This window comes from Thermobia domestica, chromosome 1 (assembly GCF_964235325.1).
Source record: "Thermobia domestica chromosome 1, izTheDome1.hap1.1, whole genome shotgun sequence".
NCBI classification, from domain to species: domain Eukaryota; kingdom Metazoa; phylum Arthropoda; class Insecta; order Zygentoma; family Lepismatidae; genus Thermobia; species Thermobia domestica.
In genome coordinates, this window is record NC_137454.1 from 141,209,125 (window position 1) to 141,230,334 (window position 21,210).

The 21,210-nt window shown below is 37.8% G+C and overlaps 1 protein-coding gene across 5 annotated transcripts in view; it reads right to left on the reverse strand.

Moving 5' to 3' along the window:
• The window catches only part of Kdm3 (Lysine demethylase 3), a 674,618-nt gene that overhangs the window by 57,551 nt on the left and 595,857 nt on the right, over positions 1-21,210 (reverse strand). For all 5 annotated transcript variants that reach the window (XM_081763856.1, XM_081763854.1, XM_081763863.1 and 2 more), the window contains one exon: positions 8,441-10,067. In XM_081763856.1, the coding sequence (XP_081619982.1) occupies positions 8,441-10,067 (1,627 nt within the window). The remainder of the gene's footprint in view (positions 1-8,440; positions 10,068-21,210) is intronic.

A 21,210-nucleotide genomic window follows, 5' to 3' on the forward strand; every position in this document is an offset into this window, starting at 1 on the left:
CAATGTTCGTAAAATTTATGATGCTGAATCACAAAATCATTGTCACTTGATTGCGATTTATCTCTCGAACTTGTACACAAATGTGAAGAATTCAACCTTTTTCACAAGTTCATTTATTAAACATAACAGGATTGGCTAACTTAACGTCATTACTTCTCAAGCTTAAGTTAAAAATATTGCATCTAAGCACGCACTAATCACACGTAACTACACATAATTTACATCGGTTCGTAGTCAGCATGGTGAATCCTGCTCCCGTTACAGTACTGACTGACTGACTACTTATATTGGCATCCCCCCCCGTATCAGGAATCCAACCAATCAAAATGTATGGTTCAATGCACCTGTCCCTTTTATTCAACCAATGTTTTGAGTTGTTGTTGTAGCGGTATGTTCGAGTTACTCGTACAGTAACAGTTCACGTAGCAGTTGAGCATTCATCGTCACTGCCATTAAAAATTGACTGAAGATACTGACGAAGCAGCGACTTCCGTGCCACATTAGCTCTTGGGCCAGTTTGACCTTGTATTTGTGGTTGATCACAGTGTATACATGTGCCTGCTTTGGGCTGTGCAAATACTGCGAGATTTATGATATATCTTTTTATATACTTAAGTTATAATTGCGAATATATTGAATAAACAGTCGCGGACAGATGACAAAAGGTAGCCAGCCCTTCAGCTTGGAGGTTTGGTCTGAGGCTACTTCGCACCAGCTCAGCGAAGTAAAATGAACGCGAGATCTGCAACATGGAATATTCAGTTAAAAAGTCTTTACAGAGCAGGCATATTAAAATCCTTGAGTGAGTTAGAAAAATGTACGATATACCTGGTTGGAGTTCAGGAAGTTAGATGGGGAGGAAAGGGAGCGGTGCAGACCGGGGAAGTAAACGTGGACGTCCGAAGGATTTTTCCAATGTGTGTTGCGGGGGAGGGGAGAAGAAATAAATACACAAGCATGGTCGCGAATACACACACATACAAATTGACGATGCGCGCTTGCACATAATAGATAATATAAACGAATAATTATTTACGCACATATTCTTATTAACTACAGTAAATAAACTATAGTATTATAGGATTTATTACAAATATAGTAAGTATTAATAGAATTTGAGAACAAATTAGTAGGTTTTGACATATTTGCAACAACTGAACTACCTTTTGACATATTTCCAACAACTGTCCCCTTAGCACTGGGTAGTAACGAAAAATAAAAATACCTATCAGAAACAGAATTCTCTTTCAGACAAAATCAGGAATTAAACGTGCTGAAACTGTTAATGATTAGACTCTCATAGGGTCGGTGGTACGACATTATTGTTCTAAATGTGCATGTCTCAACATAGTAGTTTCCAGTCTTTTTGACTGACGATACATTTTACTGAATGTCCACAATAAGACACTTGTTTATGACTTTTTAAAATTAATAACCTATCTTATTTCACACTGGAATCGATATTACCTGTTACTTGTGGACGCGATACGGAGAAATCGTTTTACAGTTTGAAATTGATTTCGAAATAGTTATTACCTACCTCACGGTGGGTTTTTATCACGTCAATTTGGTTAAAGACATATCCTTAAGTAGTGAAAGAAGTTCTAATATTTTCCATAAACATTCTTCCCATGCAAAGAATGGGAATTTCAACTAGTCAGAGTATATGTTACTGAGAATTGTTGTTGCTGCTGGAGGCGATGGCTGGTACACTCTATTCCCAACACATCACTGTGTCGCAACACACCAGTTGGAAACTACTTCCATAAATAGATAAGGATGACGATATAAGGGGCAATTCTTATGGAAAAGAAGCAGAATGTATATTTGACCAACTCCCGCGACACCACATGGAAATTCTATTAGGGGAATTCAATGTAGAAGGAAGTAATGGTAACTCCGTTAGATTCATTAACTTTGCAACGTCTAAAAACTTCATCGTGAAGAGTACAAAATTCCCCACAACGTGTTATTCATATACCTCATCATGGAAACACATTTAAACTGATCACGATTTAGTAGATAGAACAACACAGTCTATCATAATCGATGTTCAATCATTTAGAGGAGCTGGCTGTAAAGGGAATATCTTTAAGAAAAGGAAATCTTCAGCATCTGAAAACGGAGAGGTTTAATTAAAGACATTAAAGGAGACTCAAGCGGAAAGAAAATACCAGATTGAACTGTAGAATAAATTCCCGGTGTTGGAAGGTTGTGAATGCACTAGTATTGAGGAACTTTGGTTGAAATTAAGGATGGCACTAAAATTTCGGCAAAAGAAAAACTGGGGCTCGCAGAAATACGTAGGAACAAACCATGGTCCGACCAGGAATGACATACTGTAAGTATGTTGGTTACAAAATCCCATCGACAGAACTACACAAAAAGTCTAAGATCAGGCAGGAAACTTTCAAATCTGTTAGAAAGAAACGTGATTTTTCTTTTTTGAGACTAAAGTTATTCAGCTTCTAATATAATAATGAAATTATAAAAAATATATATTTTTAGACACGTATAAAGGCATCACCGAATTTAAGGAAGGCAATCAACCTTATTCTTATACACTAAAGCAGATGGAATAATCCTCATGGACACGGATAGAATTTTGAATAGATGAAAATATTTCTTCGACGATTTGCTCGATACGCAGCCAAAAAATAATACTGCTGGAGAAAGTGAAATGTATTCAGCAGAACCGTGTATTGCAGAACCTAACGGAACAGAAACAGAAATCAATATAAAGCAATTATAAAAACACGAAACTCCGGGTGTACACCAAATTCCTGCGGAGTTAATTTTGGCTGGAGGGGAAATCCGTGGAGCGAGATGCATAAACTCATTCTCATCTAGAAAAAGCAGGAATTACCATAAGAGCGGAAAGAATCAATAATGGTTCGTATTGTAGTAATTATAGAAGCATTCCTCTTGTGTCAACACCTATTAAATTCTCTCAAACACACTGTTAGCAAAGTAGGCCCCATACCCAAGTGAAATTATTGGAGATCATCAGTAAAGATTTCGATAAAATCGGACTACGTATCTCACTTAGTTTTCTTATCGTACTTAGTTTTCTTGTATCAACCAGATATTTACCATTAACCAAATATTCGAAATGAAATGAAAATACAAAAGCTAAGTACATAAATTTATTTATTAATTTCAAAAAGACTTGAGATCGATTCGGAGGGGAACACTACATTCTTACCGAATTTCGGATTCCAAGAAAGATTGGTTATTAATAAACAGATATATATTTAAATGAATCCCCGAAGCAAAGTTCCGCTTTCTCATCAAGAATTACATGAAGCAAGGGGATGTATTGTACGTATTATTATTCAATTTTGATCTGAAATAAGGGAAATTAAAGATAGAATTAGGGCTTTCTGCTGAATGGCATTCACCAGGTTATTGCTTATGCTGATTGTCAAATCCATTAAGAAATGAGACGAAGGAAAGAGAAATACAAAGGACATGAAGCATGTATTTAGAAGTAAATGAAGATAAAACTAAATACATGGAAATTGGCTGTAACCATTATACTGGGTGTATAAAAAGTCCGAGCCATAGATCAACTCCGTTATGAGTGAAGATACGAAAAAATGGAGAGATGGTAATTGTTAGAAACAGTGCTTTCAACCTTATACGGGAATTTTGCAATCACACCAGCCGTTTGAGTTCCACGCTGGTAAGGACCCCAATGTTAAATGGAAAAGCTCAACATGCTGTTCGAACGGAACGTAAGAGCATGTTGTTTCCGAACAATACTGTATTGTCGGTAAAGCGACGGACCAATGGAATATCTTATTTAACAAAGTCTGTTTTCATTTAAGATAGAGCGTCTTAACAATATAAAGCTCAAAGGTCTGGTGCGATTGGAAAAATTCCACATTTTATATTGAAAAATTACTTATTTCCAATTTGCTTATTGCATTTGCTTATGGTGTAGTTGGACTATTGCGCCGGTCTTTTTGGGACACTCAGAAGTACCAATTGTGAATACATTAAAAGACGAAGTAATTCTTCCGACAAAATGGCTACTTTGAAATAAATAAATAAATAAATGAATGTTGACTTAACACACGGAATTTAGGTCCAAAATTTTTGTTTGTTTTCGCAAATATTGTCGAAGAATTTGAAGCTTAAAAAAAAAATCATGTTGTGCTGTACAGTTGGAAAACACGAGGACTTGCTTTGAGAGAGAGGGAGAGAAAAGACTACAACGTGTTTGAAAATAAAATCCTGCACCAAATATTCGGACCTCAGAGGAGCAGAATGATGACTGGTGGAAATAATACATACCACTTACTCAGGGTCATTAAGTCTAAGATACTCAAGGTGGGAGAGTTGGTCATGAAGCCAGATTGGGGGGAAAAAAAGTAGAAACGATTTCATTATTTATTTATTTTATTGGAAACCTTAACAGAAAAGACTATTAGGATGACCTAGGAGGAGATGTGAAAACAACATTAACATGGATCTCGCAAAAATAGAAAACTCGATCCGATTGGCTAAGGACAAGACAACGAATAGATATAGTCATCGCAGTATCAAACGTCCGGGTTATATGAACCCTAGACTTAGTTAATATAGTAATTTGCATGTAAATATTTACGAAAATAATGCACAAAGATCAAGGGTGTAATTTGGAGAGGAGACGGGGCCAACTGTCCATACTTTTTGATCGACTGTATACTAATATAGTAATATGGCACAAAATTCGTATGTCATTGGAGCATTTTGCCTCCCTTGGCACAATCTGAAATAATGGCTTTACACGATCACGGAATTTCTGAAAAGTGAAATCGTAAGTCTAGAACTAAATATCTCCCTTCATTTTCTTCTATTCTATATGGTAACATTGAGTTATTGCACATCAAAATTCAACCCATACATGTTACATATTACGGTGCTGGAAGTCTGGTGGATCTCATTCGCTCAAGTCATACAATCGAACATGTTAACTAGAACATGGGATTCGTTACCTTTATCTGTTCTATCAATAAATCAACTGACAAAAGACTAATAAAATTTAAAATAGCCGAAAGGATGGAAGAGGGAGAAAAGTTGACATTTGAAGCGCCTCCTAACTAGGCCACTGCTACCGGAGGCCAAAACGCATTCATCCATTATTCAAGAAAGCTGCAACATCGTTTAACCGGTCTTTTCTGGCAAAGTGCCACTTGAAACCACGTAACTTGCTTTCTAATCTTTCCTTACACGTACACATGTTGCGTATGCGTGCGCACGAGGACGAAACAAATAAAAAAAAAATGCAAGGATAAGAAACAAATATACAAAATCAGTATCTCTCTCTCTCCCAAGGTCAGGTATAAAAACGCTTTTCAGTCATTACAGCTATCAGTGAAGGTCCAACAGGTTTTCGCAAGCTTAAATAGCACAAAAATATTTACTGTGGCTGAACGGAAACACCTTATCTTCGAAACTGAATTTAATTCCAATACGAAAGAAAAATTACGTTTTCCAAAGTACTTTCACTAGTTATCATTGCTTCTCGAGAACACTATTGCTCGGCAGTAACATGGCCAGCATATTCACCTTGAATATGTTTTCCCCAAACTCAGTCTTAACTTCTATACAACTCTTACAATGAATAAAACTGCTACAAATTGCTAGTATTTTTAATGTTTGTACTTCGAAACCCACTCGATATTTTGTTCTTTATGAGTTTAATTTAGAAGCACCCAAGATGATTAAAAGCCAAAACAAGTTTTACGCCTGACACATTCCTTTAAAGGAACTCCAGTGTAAACAAAAGGTAAAGATGCGTAGTTAATGTAATATACAATTAAATTGTTCGTACAGACGAAATAAAATAAATCTATTTATACAAATAAGCAAATACATTGATCCATTACCAAGTCTTCAGAAACAGAATCTAAATTTTGTATTATCTTGGTGCAGTACGCTTGGCTGCAGATAAAACCGGATTAGGCGAAATGAAACCTTAAGACAACGCTATATATATTTTGATTGGGGATACAATTTACCGAACGCCTATACATCGTGACATACTTATTTGTTTTGTTAATACAGTAATAAATTATAATAGTGTGAGCATCGCTGTTCCTTTTGGAGGCGCTGACAGGAGTTACACGATTGGGAACCGCTGTTCTAAGGGGAAAACGGATGAGGTATTTTTCTTTCTTTTTCGCTCTTCGAAAGATGCAGAATCCTGATAGTCACCATATACCCTCGGCTGCCGATAAAAGAAAACTGCGAACTAAGGGAAGGAACGAAGGTGACCGTTTCCGTAATTATAAAACTGAACTTTCATCACGAAATATTGTACTTAAATGGTTTTCCATAAACCTTAATCTCCTCGTGTGAATGATGGACATTCTGTTAATACGCAAATATCATTGCACGAGATTCTCCCCCACCTCTTCTCTAGTAAAATTTGAACCCGACACAGAAAAATTACAGTACTTTCAAGGAGCAATGGAAGCAAATCAAGTAATCAATCAATAGCAAAACGAGCGATCGTTGCACATAAATGATTTGAGTAAATTCAATAGTTTTAGTAAATAATAATGTATGATGGTACTGCGTAACCAATAATAACTGCGTTTAAGTTCTCAGGATGTGATATGCGGGCAAATATTACTGATAATCACAAAAGTCTACCTACGAGGCCTGTACAGAAAAAAAAAAAACGAACTTGGAAAAAAAAATACGATCGAGGTACGTAACTATTCTTTATCTCTTGACTTTTTGCTTGCTAGCACCACGTACTGGGACTCTTCCCAAGCATTTTAAGGATAATTACATCATCCTGCCTTGTGACATTGTGAGAATTAGAGTGCTCGAGTAAAGTTGTGTTCCATATTAATAGCGACTTTGCAGTATGGCGAAAATAAAGATTCTACAAGAACATCATGTGTTCAACAAATTTTGTTTCAAATTGGGGAAGACACTACAGAAACTCTGAAAATATTACAGAAAGAGTAAACAAAATAATGTATTAGCCGACTGCAGTGTTAAGTGCTTTAAGCGTTTTAAAGCAGGAAGAACAACGATCGTCTCCGAGACAAAGCCTGGACCATTAGCACGTGGTGACGAAGTTCAAAAAAAGTGCGGTGATGTACTGAAAAATCACAGTTTAACCATCCGCGAAATAGCTGAGGAAACAAAAATCAGTAAATCGTAATTTGATCTTAACTGAAAAACTGAAACCTGAACGTAATGCTGCAGTCGCAGGCAAACAGCCTAACAGGTGACGAATCACTTTCGGACAACCATACTAGGGGTAGTGTGTACTGAGGAGTTACTTGTATGTCCAATTTTCTATTTGCTCGCCGTACTACTTTAAAACGTCGTTAGTGCAAGTCTAGTGTATATCTATCTTACAAGTCCCGCCAACTGGCGAAGAATCAGCTCCCACGCCATTCCCAAAGAGATGATCTAAAACTGCCACTTCATGGGTGCAATGCAGTTCATTTTTTAGCGCGACCTGTCGAGGTTCTAGTTGTGCCTTTCTTAACTATTTACACTATTTGCAGGAAATACTTTATATCATCTTAATTTAAGGTGACATCTGTTTAAAGATAAAACAAAACTTTCTTGGGGGACTCCAGTCACACCGAAGTCGCAACTTTTTGAAAAATAGAGAAAACATGTATAAAAACTTCATCTGAATGGATCGGATATCTCAGGTGATGACTGATATTCATCTGAAAAACCTGCCTTACGTGCCTGCGAAATTTCATACGAGTTCTATTGCTGTCTTATGGATTTTTACTACATTCTCAATTTTTAAAAAGCGGGACGACAAAACGAAATGACAAGGTCATTGTAAAGTGTTATTAAGTAAAGCTGCATCAGTTTTAAGATTTCTATACAGAGCAAAATTGTTGAGTACCTGAATCAAATCATTCCAGGACCAGTGATATGGACATAGTATAATCCAGATTACTTGAAGGTAGGAGAGTGCTGTGGGAAGGGGTTTATACTATTAGGGTTGATTTTACATGATGGTCTGTACAGTTACAGACGTCCGACTCTAGTTGTTGTTCAGATCCGACGTTCACAGCAAGTCCTATCCGAAACCCCGGTTGGACTGGAGTTCAGTAACGTGCAGATTTAAACTAACTTCTACTGGTGTATTTAATTAAAGAAGTTGGCAGCATGCAACTGACCTCAAGCAGTGACGTTTGTACAGTTCATCAATCAGGAGTCAAATTTATATACCTAGTAACTTCAGGTGTTTATATAAAAAAAAAAATAAAAAAATAATAATAAATAAATAAATGAGACATGTATAATTATTATATTAGCATATTATCTTGCTTAAGGGGAAGTTAAAACCCCAAAATCTCCTTTTGTACGCCACTGCTTACACACAAAACATAACGCTTGATGAAACAAAATTTAGACAATATTATAACAGAATAATAAAAATCAAAGTATGTTAAGTACTTACATGAGCAATCGTTCCCTCCTGTCCTGGGCAAAGGCTCTTTCCCTTTCCAGAAGTTCTTCGGTTGGAGGGCCAGGTATCAAATGAGTTCCAACAGGGAGATGAGTATATCTCTGCTTCCACAACATTTCAGGGATCTGGGGGTATATGGGCGGAGGGATGGTCAATGTTCCTGGATGAATGGAACTCAGAGGATGAGGGTTTAGCAATGTGGGTGGGTAATGTGATAATGATAAAGGGGTCTGCGTTAATGACGGGGCAGGTGGCGCACCGGGGGCTGGTGCGGGAGCAGACCCCGAATAGACAGATGTCGGGGGATGAGACATGAGTGTCTGATGCTGAACACTGTGGATGTGTCTTACGTGTGGCTCGGCAACGAGAAGATTAGGGTCTCGCCACACACGAACAGGCTCCTGTTTGTCCAAAACGAACGGCGACCTCTGTAGCTGTTCTTCCGAAGCCGACGGCCTGGAGCCGCTCCGTTCGTCACTCAATGCGCTGGAACGGGAGCCGGAACGTTCATCGCCGCTAGAACGGGCACCGTCACCTCGCAAAGAACTCACCCCAGAGTCAGAGCGATCGTCCGGGAATCGCAGCGCCGTGTCGCCTTCCATCCTCGGTGAGGACGGGCCATCCTGAGCGATGGGACTCGACCTTTCGTCGATTTCCTCTGTCCTATTAGGTTCTGAAATGTCTGTGTCACTCACAACCTTCGTTTCTTCTTCCTCTACACTAGTATTATTATTACTATTATTATTATTATTATTCACTTCCTCACTTTTTTCCTCTTTACACTCACTCGATTCTTCCACACCACTCGCACTACAGCCACACTTACTATCTTCCGCTTTTTCGACCTCTTTCACACTCTCGGAATCATGCGTCTTTTGTTCGGCTGCAGTTTGTTGTTTATCTTCTTGTTCCTCCGCGATAACAGGTACTGGGGTTTCATCGGGACTCTCCTCACTATTTCCATCACCACTACCTTCACATTTATTCTCGTTTGCAACAAGCTCTACCGATTCCGAGGTAGATGCTTCTTCGGACGCACTACTACCACTAACAACTTTATCATCGGATGGCGTTCGTTCACTTTCTTCCGATTTTTCTTTCACATCACCCGAACTAGGTAACTCTTCTGAGGTACATTCAGATTCATCAACAGTCGGTTGTTCATCTAGACTCGATGGCTGTTCTGTCCGTTCACGCGGTGATTTAACAGGCAATGGTCGTAAGTCTGCCGCTTCGCGTTCTGAATGTTTCACAACTACTAAAAGTTCACTCTCGGTGGCGTTACATGCATTGGTGTCTTTTTTCTTAAGAGCAGCAAATTGTCTCACCTGGAGACAATCTTCGACACGCACTTGAACCCGCCTGAGTTTGCTATTAGCAACTTCGAGGATTTTTTTTGAACTTGCGTTGAGCGTTACCACTTCAGTCAGCTTCTTTTTCGCTGACTTGACCTTATTTTCGACGTCTTCCTGTGGTTGTTGCTGGTCAGACGCCGCCCGACGGATGGCTTTCTTGTTCCTAGATTTAACTGAATGCTGCTGTGCGCTCGAATCGTTTTCACCACTCGACTTCCGCTTCCGATCTTGGCGTGTCTTGGAGCCGATGCGATCCGACTTGTCTGTAATCAGAGAAAAAAAATATATATATTAGAACATTGTAATATCACTGTTAATACTAATTTTCTAATACCACAGAATAACCACAATATCAAAGATAACAGTATTACTTGTAAGAAGCGATATACAATATATATCCATCAGGATTCATTCAAAATTATTTTGATTCCAACTTGACCTCTCAGTCAAGGTACTTTCAATTGTTCAATTTGATATTAAAGCCATGTTGTCTTCTCATAAAAAGTCCGCTTCCTTCCGAACCGTAACGAAAATTTCGTGCTTTTACATAACTTCCTTCATTTAATATCTAATTTTGAAAATGACGATTCTACTGCATGAAACCAAGGGGGCATCACAGCATATAACACTCGTGAGTCCTAGGTACGATACTTGGCCGATTATTTAGACTGATTGTCAACATAGCATATGTCTGCAGAATTAATATGTATTGAAATTTTTATTTAGAGTTCCGTACTATGCTTGCAGAAAAAACTTCTTAAAACGCAGAAAAACATAAAAAGCTGCTATTATTATTATTATTATTATTATTATTATTATTATTATTATTATTATTATTATTATTATTATTATTATAAGTATGCGCTTAGTTTAAGTATTTGATTCTAAAAGATACCAAATATTCGGTTTCAAGGGCATAACGATTTTTTTTTCTTTTCAAAATTAACGAATTTTAAACACAATACGCCTAAGTTTACGAATTGAAGGGTGGGATATCGATGTGTTCAAAATACAGCATTTGCTTACGTAAAAACACCCTCAAATTTTAGATTCCTAAATGCCATCGGCTTACGCTCACATAAAATATAACCACTTCTTGAATAGTGATAAATTTAATTCATACTTTGATTATAACTGTGACAAGTCCGAGTGAGAAAAGATCACTCAACATTAGTTTTTCAAACTACGAAGTTAAAACATTTCATTAAATACATATCGATATAACATATATTTTCTTTCAGTAAACAATGAATTGAAAAACTATTCACATGTAAATCACGTCTAAAAATGCAACATGTGCTACCGAACAATCATATTGCCAAACATTTAAAAGAATTAATTTGTTCTTATTTGATTTGATTTTTTTTTAAATTTATTTCCAGGAAATGTTTATCCCTAGAAAACCTTATTAACACTTGCGCAATATTTTTCATTTATAACCCTTAATATTCAGCTGTCTCACAAGGTCAGTTGAGGTTCACTTCTGTACTACTTTATACTGTACAAAGCGCTAAGAACGTTAATAAGACGTTAAAGTAAACTAATTTTCACAGCAAATAAGTTACTATCTACACCTAATCTAACACAGAAATGCTGGTTTCATTGCAATAATTTCTTCCTACTTTCTTTCAATTTTTTATAGACTTTTAGAGGGAAACATGGTATACTCGAAAAATGTAACCCAAAAAGCTATACGCTACGGAAGACGGAAATTACATTACAGAATATCAATACATTTCAATATGAGTATTAAAAAAAAAAAAATCAATGAAGAACACTTTGTTCTGAGGTATTAAAATCTTCAGCAGCTTCAAAATACACAAGGAACTACTTTCGAGGTAACAAAACATCATCACTTTAAATTTCACTGATTCCCTATAGCATTTTTTTTTTTTTTTTTTTTTTTTTTTTACAGCAACCAGTTTTAAAATATTTTCCCAATGTTTTGCACTATTCTCACTGGTGTGTTAAACGATGACAGAAATAACAACGTGGGTATCTTATTTAATATTCCGTTGTCTTCGACAACCTGCCACAGAGTGGTATTGCACTCTTACAAAAGATAACACGAATGTGAGAGAGAGAATAAACTGTTTGTGGAATGAATAATGTTCACGCTCTAGTTTTTCTTCTCTATAAGCAGAAGACTTACTCTCAAAACAGGAAATACCTAAAAGACGACCTCCTTGTTTTTCCATTCAAAAAAAGGAAAAAAAGCATAAAGAAAGTATACTGTATAAAACTCTACTACGAGTTGTAGGAAATTATACAAAAGCAGAAAGATAATCAAAAGATCAACAACAGCATCCTCCTTGGTACTTTAACATCTTATGTCAATATTTCCCCTCCCTCCCTCAATCTTCCAATTTTCTCTTCAACCGATGAGAGCCACATACGTAACCTATGGTTTGGAAGTTCAGAGGTACCTGTTTTATTTCTCTTCTTAGTCCTTTATAACTAAAATCGCCGCTCACAGTCAACAAGCGAATGACTAAACAGTTAAGAAACTCGTCCCAGGAAATTTAAATAAAATCATTATATATATATATGAGAGAGAGAGAGTGAGAGAGAGAGGGGAGGGGGGAGGGAGAGAGAGAGGGAGGGAGGGAGAGCGTCTGCAACATTGCAATTTGGTGTAAGCTTTAATGTCCCACAGCGATTATGGGACAGTGATAAGATGGATAATGAAGGGGGAATGACGAAAAGTGTAAGGAAAAAAGATAACTCCTACAAAACCTATGCACATGGTATTTCTTCACTACGAAGCCGCCGTGGCGGAAGCTGGGATCGAACCAGGGATCTCACGCACTAGAGGTGAGGGATGTACCACTGAACCACTGCCATGCCGTCTCAATTGTATTGTTGTATCAGTATTATTAGTAAATGAAATATTGTTTCCCTTACTCTACTACTAGAAGTAATTATTCGTGAAATACGCGTGCAATAACCGGTAAACGTCTCGGTATGTGCGCTAATACTAATCAAGTCATGCTACTGGATGTCACTGACTGCGCTTGCCTGTATAAAGAAGTGCTTGAATAAGTCCACAAATATGGAATTTGAGTAGGTTAGTAGGCAAGAGAAAAAAAGAAAAAAGCTAATGTAAACGATTCGTTTCTATTAGCATTAGTTTGACCTATTAGGGTACAGCAGGCAGAGGGATCGGGCGAAACAGTTAGTACAATTTGTTTGTGGGTAGGTTTATGCAAAACTTTGCGTCGATCGCTTTCCTTCCATCATAAGGTGATCCCTAATCATACAAAACCTCTTGAAACAGAAGGAGCATAGCGGGTAGGTAGCACCGCACATTTTTACATTTTATTAATTGCTATACACAATTGAAGGGTAAGGGGAAAAAAACAAGGAATTTCCATGTATGTGCTTTTTCGGGTGCTTTGTCCTATCTGTTGGTGACTCTTGGTAGTATTTGACTGTATATACCATGCATGCGTAGATGTAGAAATGTCCATGTAAAAAGGGGCAAAAGATTTAACTAACCCTATTCTTTTTACGCGGTTTTCAGTATTAAAATGTCTTTTTCTCGAAAATGCAGTTTTGTGACATTCCTTCTTTTTCCCCTTTCCCTTCAATTACTCTCGTCAGTATTTAACACAAAACATACTTTACGGTCTTGGACTGCAAAGTCTGCACTTACTACAGCACGTATTCTGGTTAACTCCAGCAATACGTTAAAATTAGCTGACGAGAAATTCCTACATCTCTTCTGGGTGAAACAATTCGCTTATCCCGTGAAAATCATTTCCTTTCCAGATTACTTCATAAAATCCAACTTGATCATCAACTTTCAAAGAACTACTAACGCCTGTGATTATTACTGCACCTATTTATATACACTTGTATTATAACAATTTGTACAACAATCTTTCTTTTTTTTTTTTTTTTTTTTGGTTTATTGGAATATAGCCGAATATTACAAATTGACACTCTTCTGATGTAAATCTCTGCAGGGTCTTAACGGGTATTGGATAACTCATAGTTTATTTTTACCTTACTGATTTTTTTTCTGTTTTCCTAGAAATGAACTTAGATTTAAAGATGCGATTTTACCGATTTTTTCCTCTTGAAATCCCATTTATGAACTCAGTGCATCATGCTAATAATAATAATAATAATAATAATAATAATACATAGTTATTCGTAATAATAAACAATCACGCACGCAATTAACTGATTTGAAACTATTTACGTAATCGTAACTTGAAAAACTGATGGTCCAACTTAATTATTTCAATAGAGAGAATGAATGTGGTTTGCTGTTTATTATTAGGATGAAGACCGTAACAATATTTAGATTTGAGCAGTGGTATTTGTGTCACTGCATGTTGATTGATAAGCAGACTTTAAAAAAAAAAAACTTAAAAGTTACATTTGCTTATATTCAATTAAGTACGATCTTAACTTATTGTGTACAGTGGACCAAAGGCTTGGGAAATAGGTGTATCTTTCTTCGGGAAAATTAATTTATTAAAAACATTTAATTTATTCACACTATTATAAAAGAAACTTTACAAAATACTAACCGGATTTTAAAAAAAGCTCTAAAAAGCATTTTTTCTTCTTTTTAAAAAAATCAGTACCAAGACAAACATATTAATGCCTAATATTAAATATAGTCTTACCGCTATTCTTATCAAGCACTGCTATGTTTGGCTTGGTAACAATTTCATTTTTTGAAGATAATAATGAATTCTTTTAGAGCTTATTTCGAACTTGGTATAATTATCTGCTGCTTTCTAGTGATTTTTCGAAGTATGTTATTTAAGTTTCCACTTTTACACTAGCCAGTACGTAGTTATCTAAACTAAAAGATAAGACAATGTATCTTTGACATGGGAGAACTGGCGAAAGCTCCTATGGGTTCGGATGCCATGCTAACCTGTAGTTCTACGTCTCACAAGTCTCGGCGCTCAAAGGGACGCTAAATTCCAATTCAACCAGACGTAGGACACTAAACTGGTCGGATTTTTTAATACAAAATCTCACTATATGCGTTACGAAATTATATGAACACACACACAAATACGATATTAACAATGTCAATTATTATCTCCAAATACTCTCACTACATCCTGATGCTGCATCTATGTCGGAGTTAATAAAGTCTGTTAATCACAGTATTAACTCTGCATCCTTTGAAATGTTCCATATTCTAGCTCTTGATAACTATCATCAGATCCTGACGAAATTTACAGGGGACAACCGGGAGTATACTCTTTTCAAAACAAATATCATCAAACGGTACACTTATGTCGAAAGGTCGAAGTTATGTTTGAACATATAAACAACACACGGTCGAATTGGGAACCCACCTTGGTTTGAAGTAGGGATGGCCAAAATTTTCCGGAATCCGGATTCCGGAAATTTTGTTTTCCGGAATCGGAAAATTTACTTTCCGGAATTCGGAAAAATTCCGGAATTCAGAAAAATTCCGGAATTCAGAAAAATTCCGGAATTCAGAAAAATTCCGGAATTCGGAAAAATTCCGGAATTCGGAAAAATTCCGGAATTCGGAAAAATTCCGGAATTCGGAAAAATTCCGGAATTCGGAAAAATTCCGGAATTCGGAAAAATTCCGGAATTCGGAAAAATTCCGGAATTCAGAAAAATTCCGGATTTCGGAAAAATTCCGGAATTCAGAAAAATTCCGGAATTCAGAAAAAATCCGGAATTCAGAAAAAATCCGGAATTCGGAAAAATTCCGGAATTCGGAAAAATTCCGGATTTCGGAAAAATTCCGACATTCGCAAAAAATCCGGAATTTAGAAAAAAATCGGAATTTTTCCGAGATCCGGAATTTTTCCGATTTTACTTTCCGGATTCCTTAGCTAGTATCTGTTAAAAGAGAAACACAATAATGAATAGGCTATATATACTGTATTAATTTCTTGTAGTTGGATATGTCTTTATCATTTACGTAGACAATTGCTACTGCAGTTATTTACTACTTTATGAGAAAGGTCTTATTTTCACACACAAAAAAGTCGCCGGTATGTCTCAAACATTATCGCGTTCTCACCTGCAGCTGCTCCAAAGCACTGCAAACTACTTTTTAACCAGGCGAAAGGCAGTGAAGGAAAATAAATCTCAACAAATATTCTAATAACATTCGCTTATTGTCAACATACCTACGTGAGCGCAGAAAGTGTTCGTACACCGTGCATACTTTATATTGAAAACAGCTAGCATGAGAACGGGAGGTGGAAAATATACACTGCTCCACAAAACTTAAGCAACCCGAGAGAACGTGGTATAAGTGACGTGTGAGGCCCATTCAACACTGGTTAGTGACATGCACATACACAGAGACACCCAAGCAAGGCGAGCACCCACTCTATATCATAATCAACACCGTTGCAAGCGCGGTGAACAAATTATGCCATGAGGCGTACACCACAGCCCAGTAGTGTCCGAGGCTCCAAGCATTGAGTTAGTGGTTTTTGTGTGGGGTACAGACCTTGCAATGGCTGGTAGACGACATTTGAGTGTCTTTGACCGCGGGCGAATAATTGGTCGGTTGGAATTGGGCCGATCGTAAGTGGAAATGGCTCAGGAATTCAACGTGAACAAAAAAATTGTGTCGAGGCTCTGGAGTCGCTTCCAAAATGGCGGTGAAGTCAATAGACGTCATGGAAGAGGCCGTCCGAAGAAAACGTCGGCCGTCGATGACCGATTTCTCACAATTGCTGCTAAACGTAACCGTCAAGCTTCGTGCTCTCAACTGGCCAATGAGTTGTTTCAGGCTACAGGACAACCGTGAGTCGTGAAACTGTTCGTTGGCAGCTCAATAGAGCAGGACTGTATGCAAGAAGACCTGTGCTGTGTGTGCCATTGAAACTGGAGCACAAACGTGCGCGTTACACACGGTGTCAGGAACATGTTACGTGGGGGGAACACCAGTGTGGGCGTGTCATGTTCTCCGATGAGTCGAGGTTCAGCCTGTCGTCTTATTCTGGTCGGACTTTAGTGTGGAGAGAGACAGGAACACGCTATCATCCAAACTTCATTGCTGAACGGCCGTCCTATGGCGGTGGTTCCATTATGGTGTGGAGTGGAATTATGCTGGATGGGAAAACGGACCTCCATATTGTGTAGCATGGCACTTTGACAGCACAACGGTACCTGGATGAAATTCTTAATACACAAGTGCGCAATTTCCGCGGAGCATTTGGCCCTGACTTCCTATTCATGGATGACAATGCCCGCCCACACCGTACATATCTTGTGTCCGAGTATCTGAAGTGCGAAAACATTACGCGTATTGCATGGCCTGCATATTCGCCGGACTTGAAACCCATCGAGCATGTGTGGGATGCTCTTAGGCGGCGAATAGCGCAGCGCAGTTCACCAGCACGCACTCTCCCTGATCTGCAAACAGCTCTCCTCGAGGAGTGGCGCCATCTGCCGCAAGACTTGATCAACACTCTGATTTGCAGCATGGAGGCCAGATATCGTGCCTGTATAGCTGTGGTCACACGCCATATTGACTGCCTATGCCCTCGCACAATCCAGCTTCACCTGTTGAGGTATCGTTGTGCTGAACTTTTTGGTCACTCTGTACATCCCAACTGTATTTTTCGTCTTCACTTGTGTTGCATTGTGCATCTGGACCCTCTGGTTGTTCATTATACTTGGTGCAGTGTTCGTATCGTTTTATTTTGTGCCACTTTCTTCGAGTTGCTTAAGTTTTGTGGAGCAGTGTATATATAACCAGAATTAAGACTACACATTCATACATTTTATTTCTATATACAAGAGAAAGGGCAAACAAACACAATCATAGTTTTGTTCAGAAGAAAAGAGAGAATTCCTTTTTTGTAAACGCAAAAAGTCACCGTACACTTATGCTTGAATTAATGCTTATAAAGTGTATTACGTTATTTAATATTTTGTGGGATTACCCTGTGCGTTAATGATTGTCTGTAGTCTTCGTGGCATTGATTTCACCTGTAGTAGTTCGTAGTTCTGTAGCTTCGGGACTGATTATGTCCCATTCTTCTTGAATAGCTTTTCTTAGGCCTTCTTTAGTAGACAAGCTGTGCCTTCTGATTATTGTCTCCAGAACAGATCATAGATGTTCTATGGGGTTCATGTCTGGGGATTGGGGAGGTGTGCGAAGCTGTTTCAAGGTATTATAGAGTCAGGGGCGGATCCAGAGGCGATCGCCCCCCACAAGAGGAAACTCTTATTTTATATATAAATAAACCCATCCATAACAAGTTTGGAGCTCTTAAAAGTAGCAGTATTACCGCCAACCGCCCCCCCCCCCAGAAGTCCGTCCTGGATCCGCCCCTGGCAAACCTTGCAGACAGGCCTCGTTCAACAGTACAAACAATAATTGTGATGTATAATGTTTCTATCACTGTGCGAAACCATAAAAAAAAATAATAATAAAATAATAATAATAATAATAATAATAATAATAATAAAAAAAGAACTGGAAGACCAAGAGTGTTGAGTGAACAAGTTAAACGTTACATTATTAGGGAAAGAAAAAAGGTTCCAAAAAGTAGTGCTGTGCAATTGGCAACGGATCTGGAAACACGCGGTGTTAAAGTATCAGCCAGTACAGTGCGGAATATTTGCAGGGTATCATGGTCGGATAGCCAGGAAAATGTTGTGGGTGAACAAGACAAATCGTATAAAGAGACTAAAGTTTGAAAAAGAGTATAAAGATAAGGGATCAGGCTTCTTTCTGGAATAGGGTCATATTTTCGGACGAAAGTAAATTTAATTTTATCGAGTCCAATGGGAGGCGTATGGTATGGCGCAAGGTGAATACAGAGATGAATCCTCAAAATCTCGTCCCTAAAGTAAGACACGGAGGAGGGTCCGTGCTCGTCTGGGGTTGTATGAGTGCCTCATGAGTGGGTCGTCTCCACCTTATCGATGGAGTGATGATCCACAAAGTGTATATTAACATATTAAAGGAATATCTCCATACTAGTGCGCAGAAGATGGTTCTTGAAAACAATTTATTGTTCAGCAAGACAACGACTCCAAACATACAGCGGAAAATACTCGATTGTGGCTACTCTATACAGGGGCGGATCCAGGACGGACTTCTGGGGAAGGGGCGGTCGGCAGTAATACTGCTACATTTAAGAGCTCCAAACTTGTTATGGATGGGTTTATTTATATATAAAATAAGAAAGTTTCCTCTTGTGGGGGGGGGGGGCGATGGCCCCGATCGCCCCCCTCTGGATCTCCCCCTGAGGTTTGCTATCTTTCTCAAAGACTTACCCTTCTTATGCACTTTAATAATTACTTTTCTTGTCTCCTCATTTGTTTCTGTTCGGTTGCTTCCCACTTCGACAGCCCACCGTGCAGTTTTTGCACTCCTATTCACAACTAAACTCATTCTGTTACTCGTCATGCTATACAGAGGTGTATACTCAGGTGAATACTAGTGAACCCCAGTTGTGGTATCTTTGTTTCGTATTCGTACGTCAGGTGTACGATCACTTTTTGCGTCTACTCTATACATTTTCTACGGAATTTATTTACTTTCTGACCATTAAACTTGTCTTTGTGGTTCTTTATTGATATATTCATAAAGCTTAGTTTTCATTATTCATATTGTGTGTGTTATTACACTTCTTAAATTTTCTGTTTCTTTTTCGCAGGCATTCTCGTTTCAATAGCATAGGTGTACGAACACTTTCTGCGCTCACTATATGTACAGTAAATACAAATTTATAATTTTTGACTTTACGAAGTATACAATGTAATTGTTCAATAATTAACATAAGCAGGCATTCATTAATTTATATTAATATAATAATTAACAAAACTAATAAGCGGGTGATTGATGACTCAGTGGTAGAGTTTTCATCTATGGTATTCTAACCCAGGACATGTGGGTTTTCAATGGCTAATTTTGTGTTCGAAAATTTTCCCGGTGGAAGGCCTTCCTTTCTTATATTTGTTCCATTATCACTCATTAACGAATTTAGTTTATCAAAACTCTATAGCCATATATTCATTCTGTCCGTCAGTGAAATGAACAGTCTCAAGAACTTTCTGATGGATTACCAATCAATTTTGGCCATGATGTACAGAGTCAATAGTTAAGAATCGAGTTCCCTGATGAATGTAATATTCAAACCGAAAGCGGTACAAACCACCATTTCCGGTTTTAACGTTAATCATTATATAGTAAATATGGTAATAGATAGCGAGAAGCGGTTTCCAGTAATCGACATATATAACATTCATGTAGATAGAATGTTACCCAGTTTGTGCATCTGCTGAAAATAATGAGCTTAGGTATTTAGAGAGCATTTTCCGCTTTAGAAAATGTGTGCTTGGTAAAGAATGTAGAGAATTAGCTGAGCCAGGCACATAGCTAGAATATGGTAATAGGAAGGAGGGGGGGGGGGTCTGTCACGAAATACTGTGGTTATTTACCAGGGGCTCAATCATTCTAAACTATTTTATTGGCAACATATATTGGTTCGTTTAGCCAAGATTTCTAATGGGGGCATGATATGAAATACTGAGGTTACACACCAGAGGCTCGATCAATCTAAATATTTTACTGACAACATACCCATATTGATTGGTTAGGACAATAAAATGAGGATATATTAGTAAGTATTTTAATAAGAAGCTATGAAGAAATCTCGAGTAAAAGAATATTAAAAAAGTATTGAAAAAGATATCGTCTTCCGAGGTCATTCGAACGGTGTCGAGAATTTTGCGTCTGGGAAATTTGCGCCCTACCTCAAGAACAGGGAAAATTGCGCCTGCGATGTACCTCCACCGGGAAGTTTGAGCCCTGCGAAATAAAAGAACCTATTGGAGCTTACGCATTTCCTCGGAGGGGCTGACATTACAACATAAACAATCCTCCCCCCACAACCATGCCATTTGTGATTTATTTTCATTGTGGCTATATAAGGGGAGAATAAACTTCAATATAAGCCAAAAGAACACAACGGATCAACGCAATCACTGCTTCTTCCAAAGATGATTTTGGGGGAACACTGGCCTCCCCAGAGCTCTCAGAGTGCCCCCTCGGAGGAGACCAAAATAATACGTCTATAATATAATAATAAATAGAATAGTACCAGCAGTGACCCCCCTCCGGAATACTAAATGTGCCCCCCGGAACATTTTTCCTGAAAGAACGACTGAACGCAATTGTGTGTTTGAAGTGTAATTCCAGCAAGTAAACACACTGTAAATAGTTTTCTTGATAATATTACTGAACTGATTTTACATTCACTTTACATTTTCTTTTCTATATTTTGTATCCTGAAAAGCCAAACAACTCGCAAGGATTGTGAACAGAGATATCTGGGTAGAGCCAAACAGCCTTTTGTAGATTAAATTATACTCTTTGATTATATTAATTATATATCAGTCATTTATACGTTTATTGTA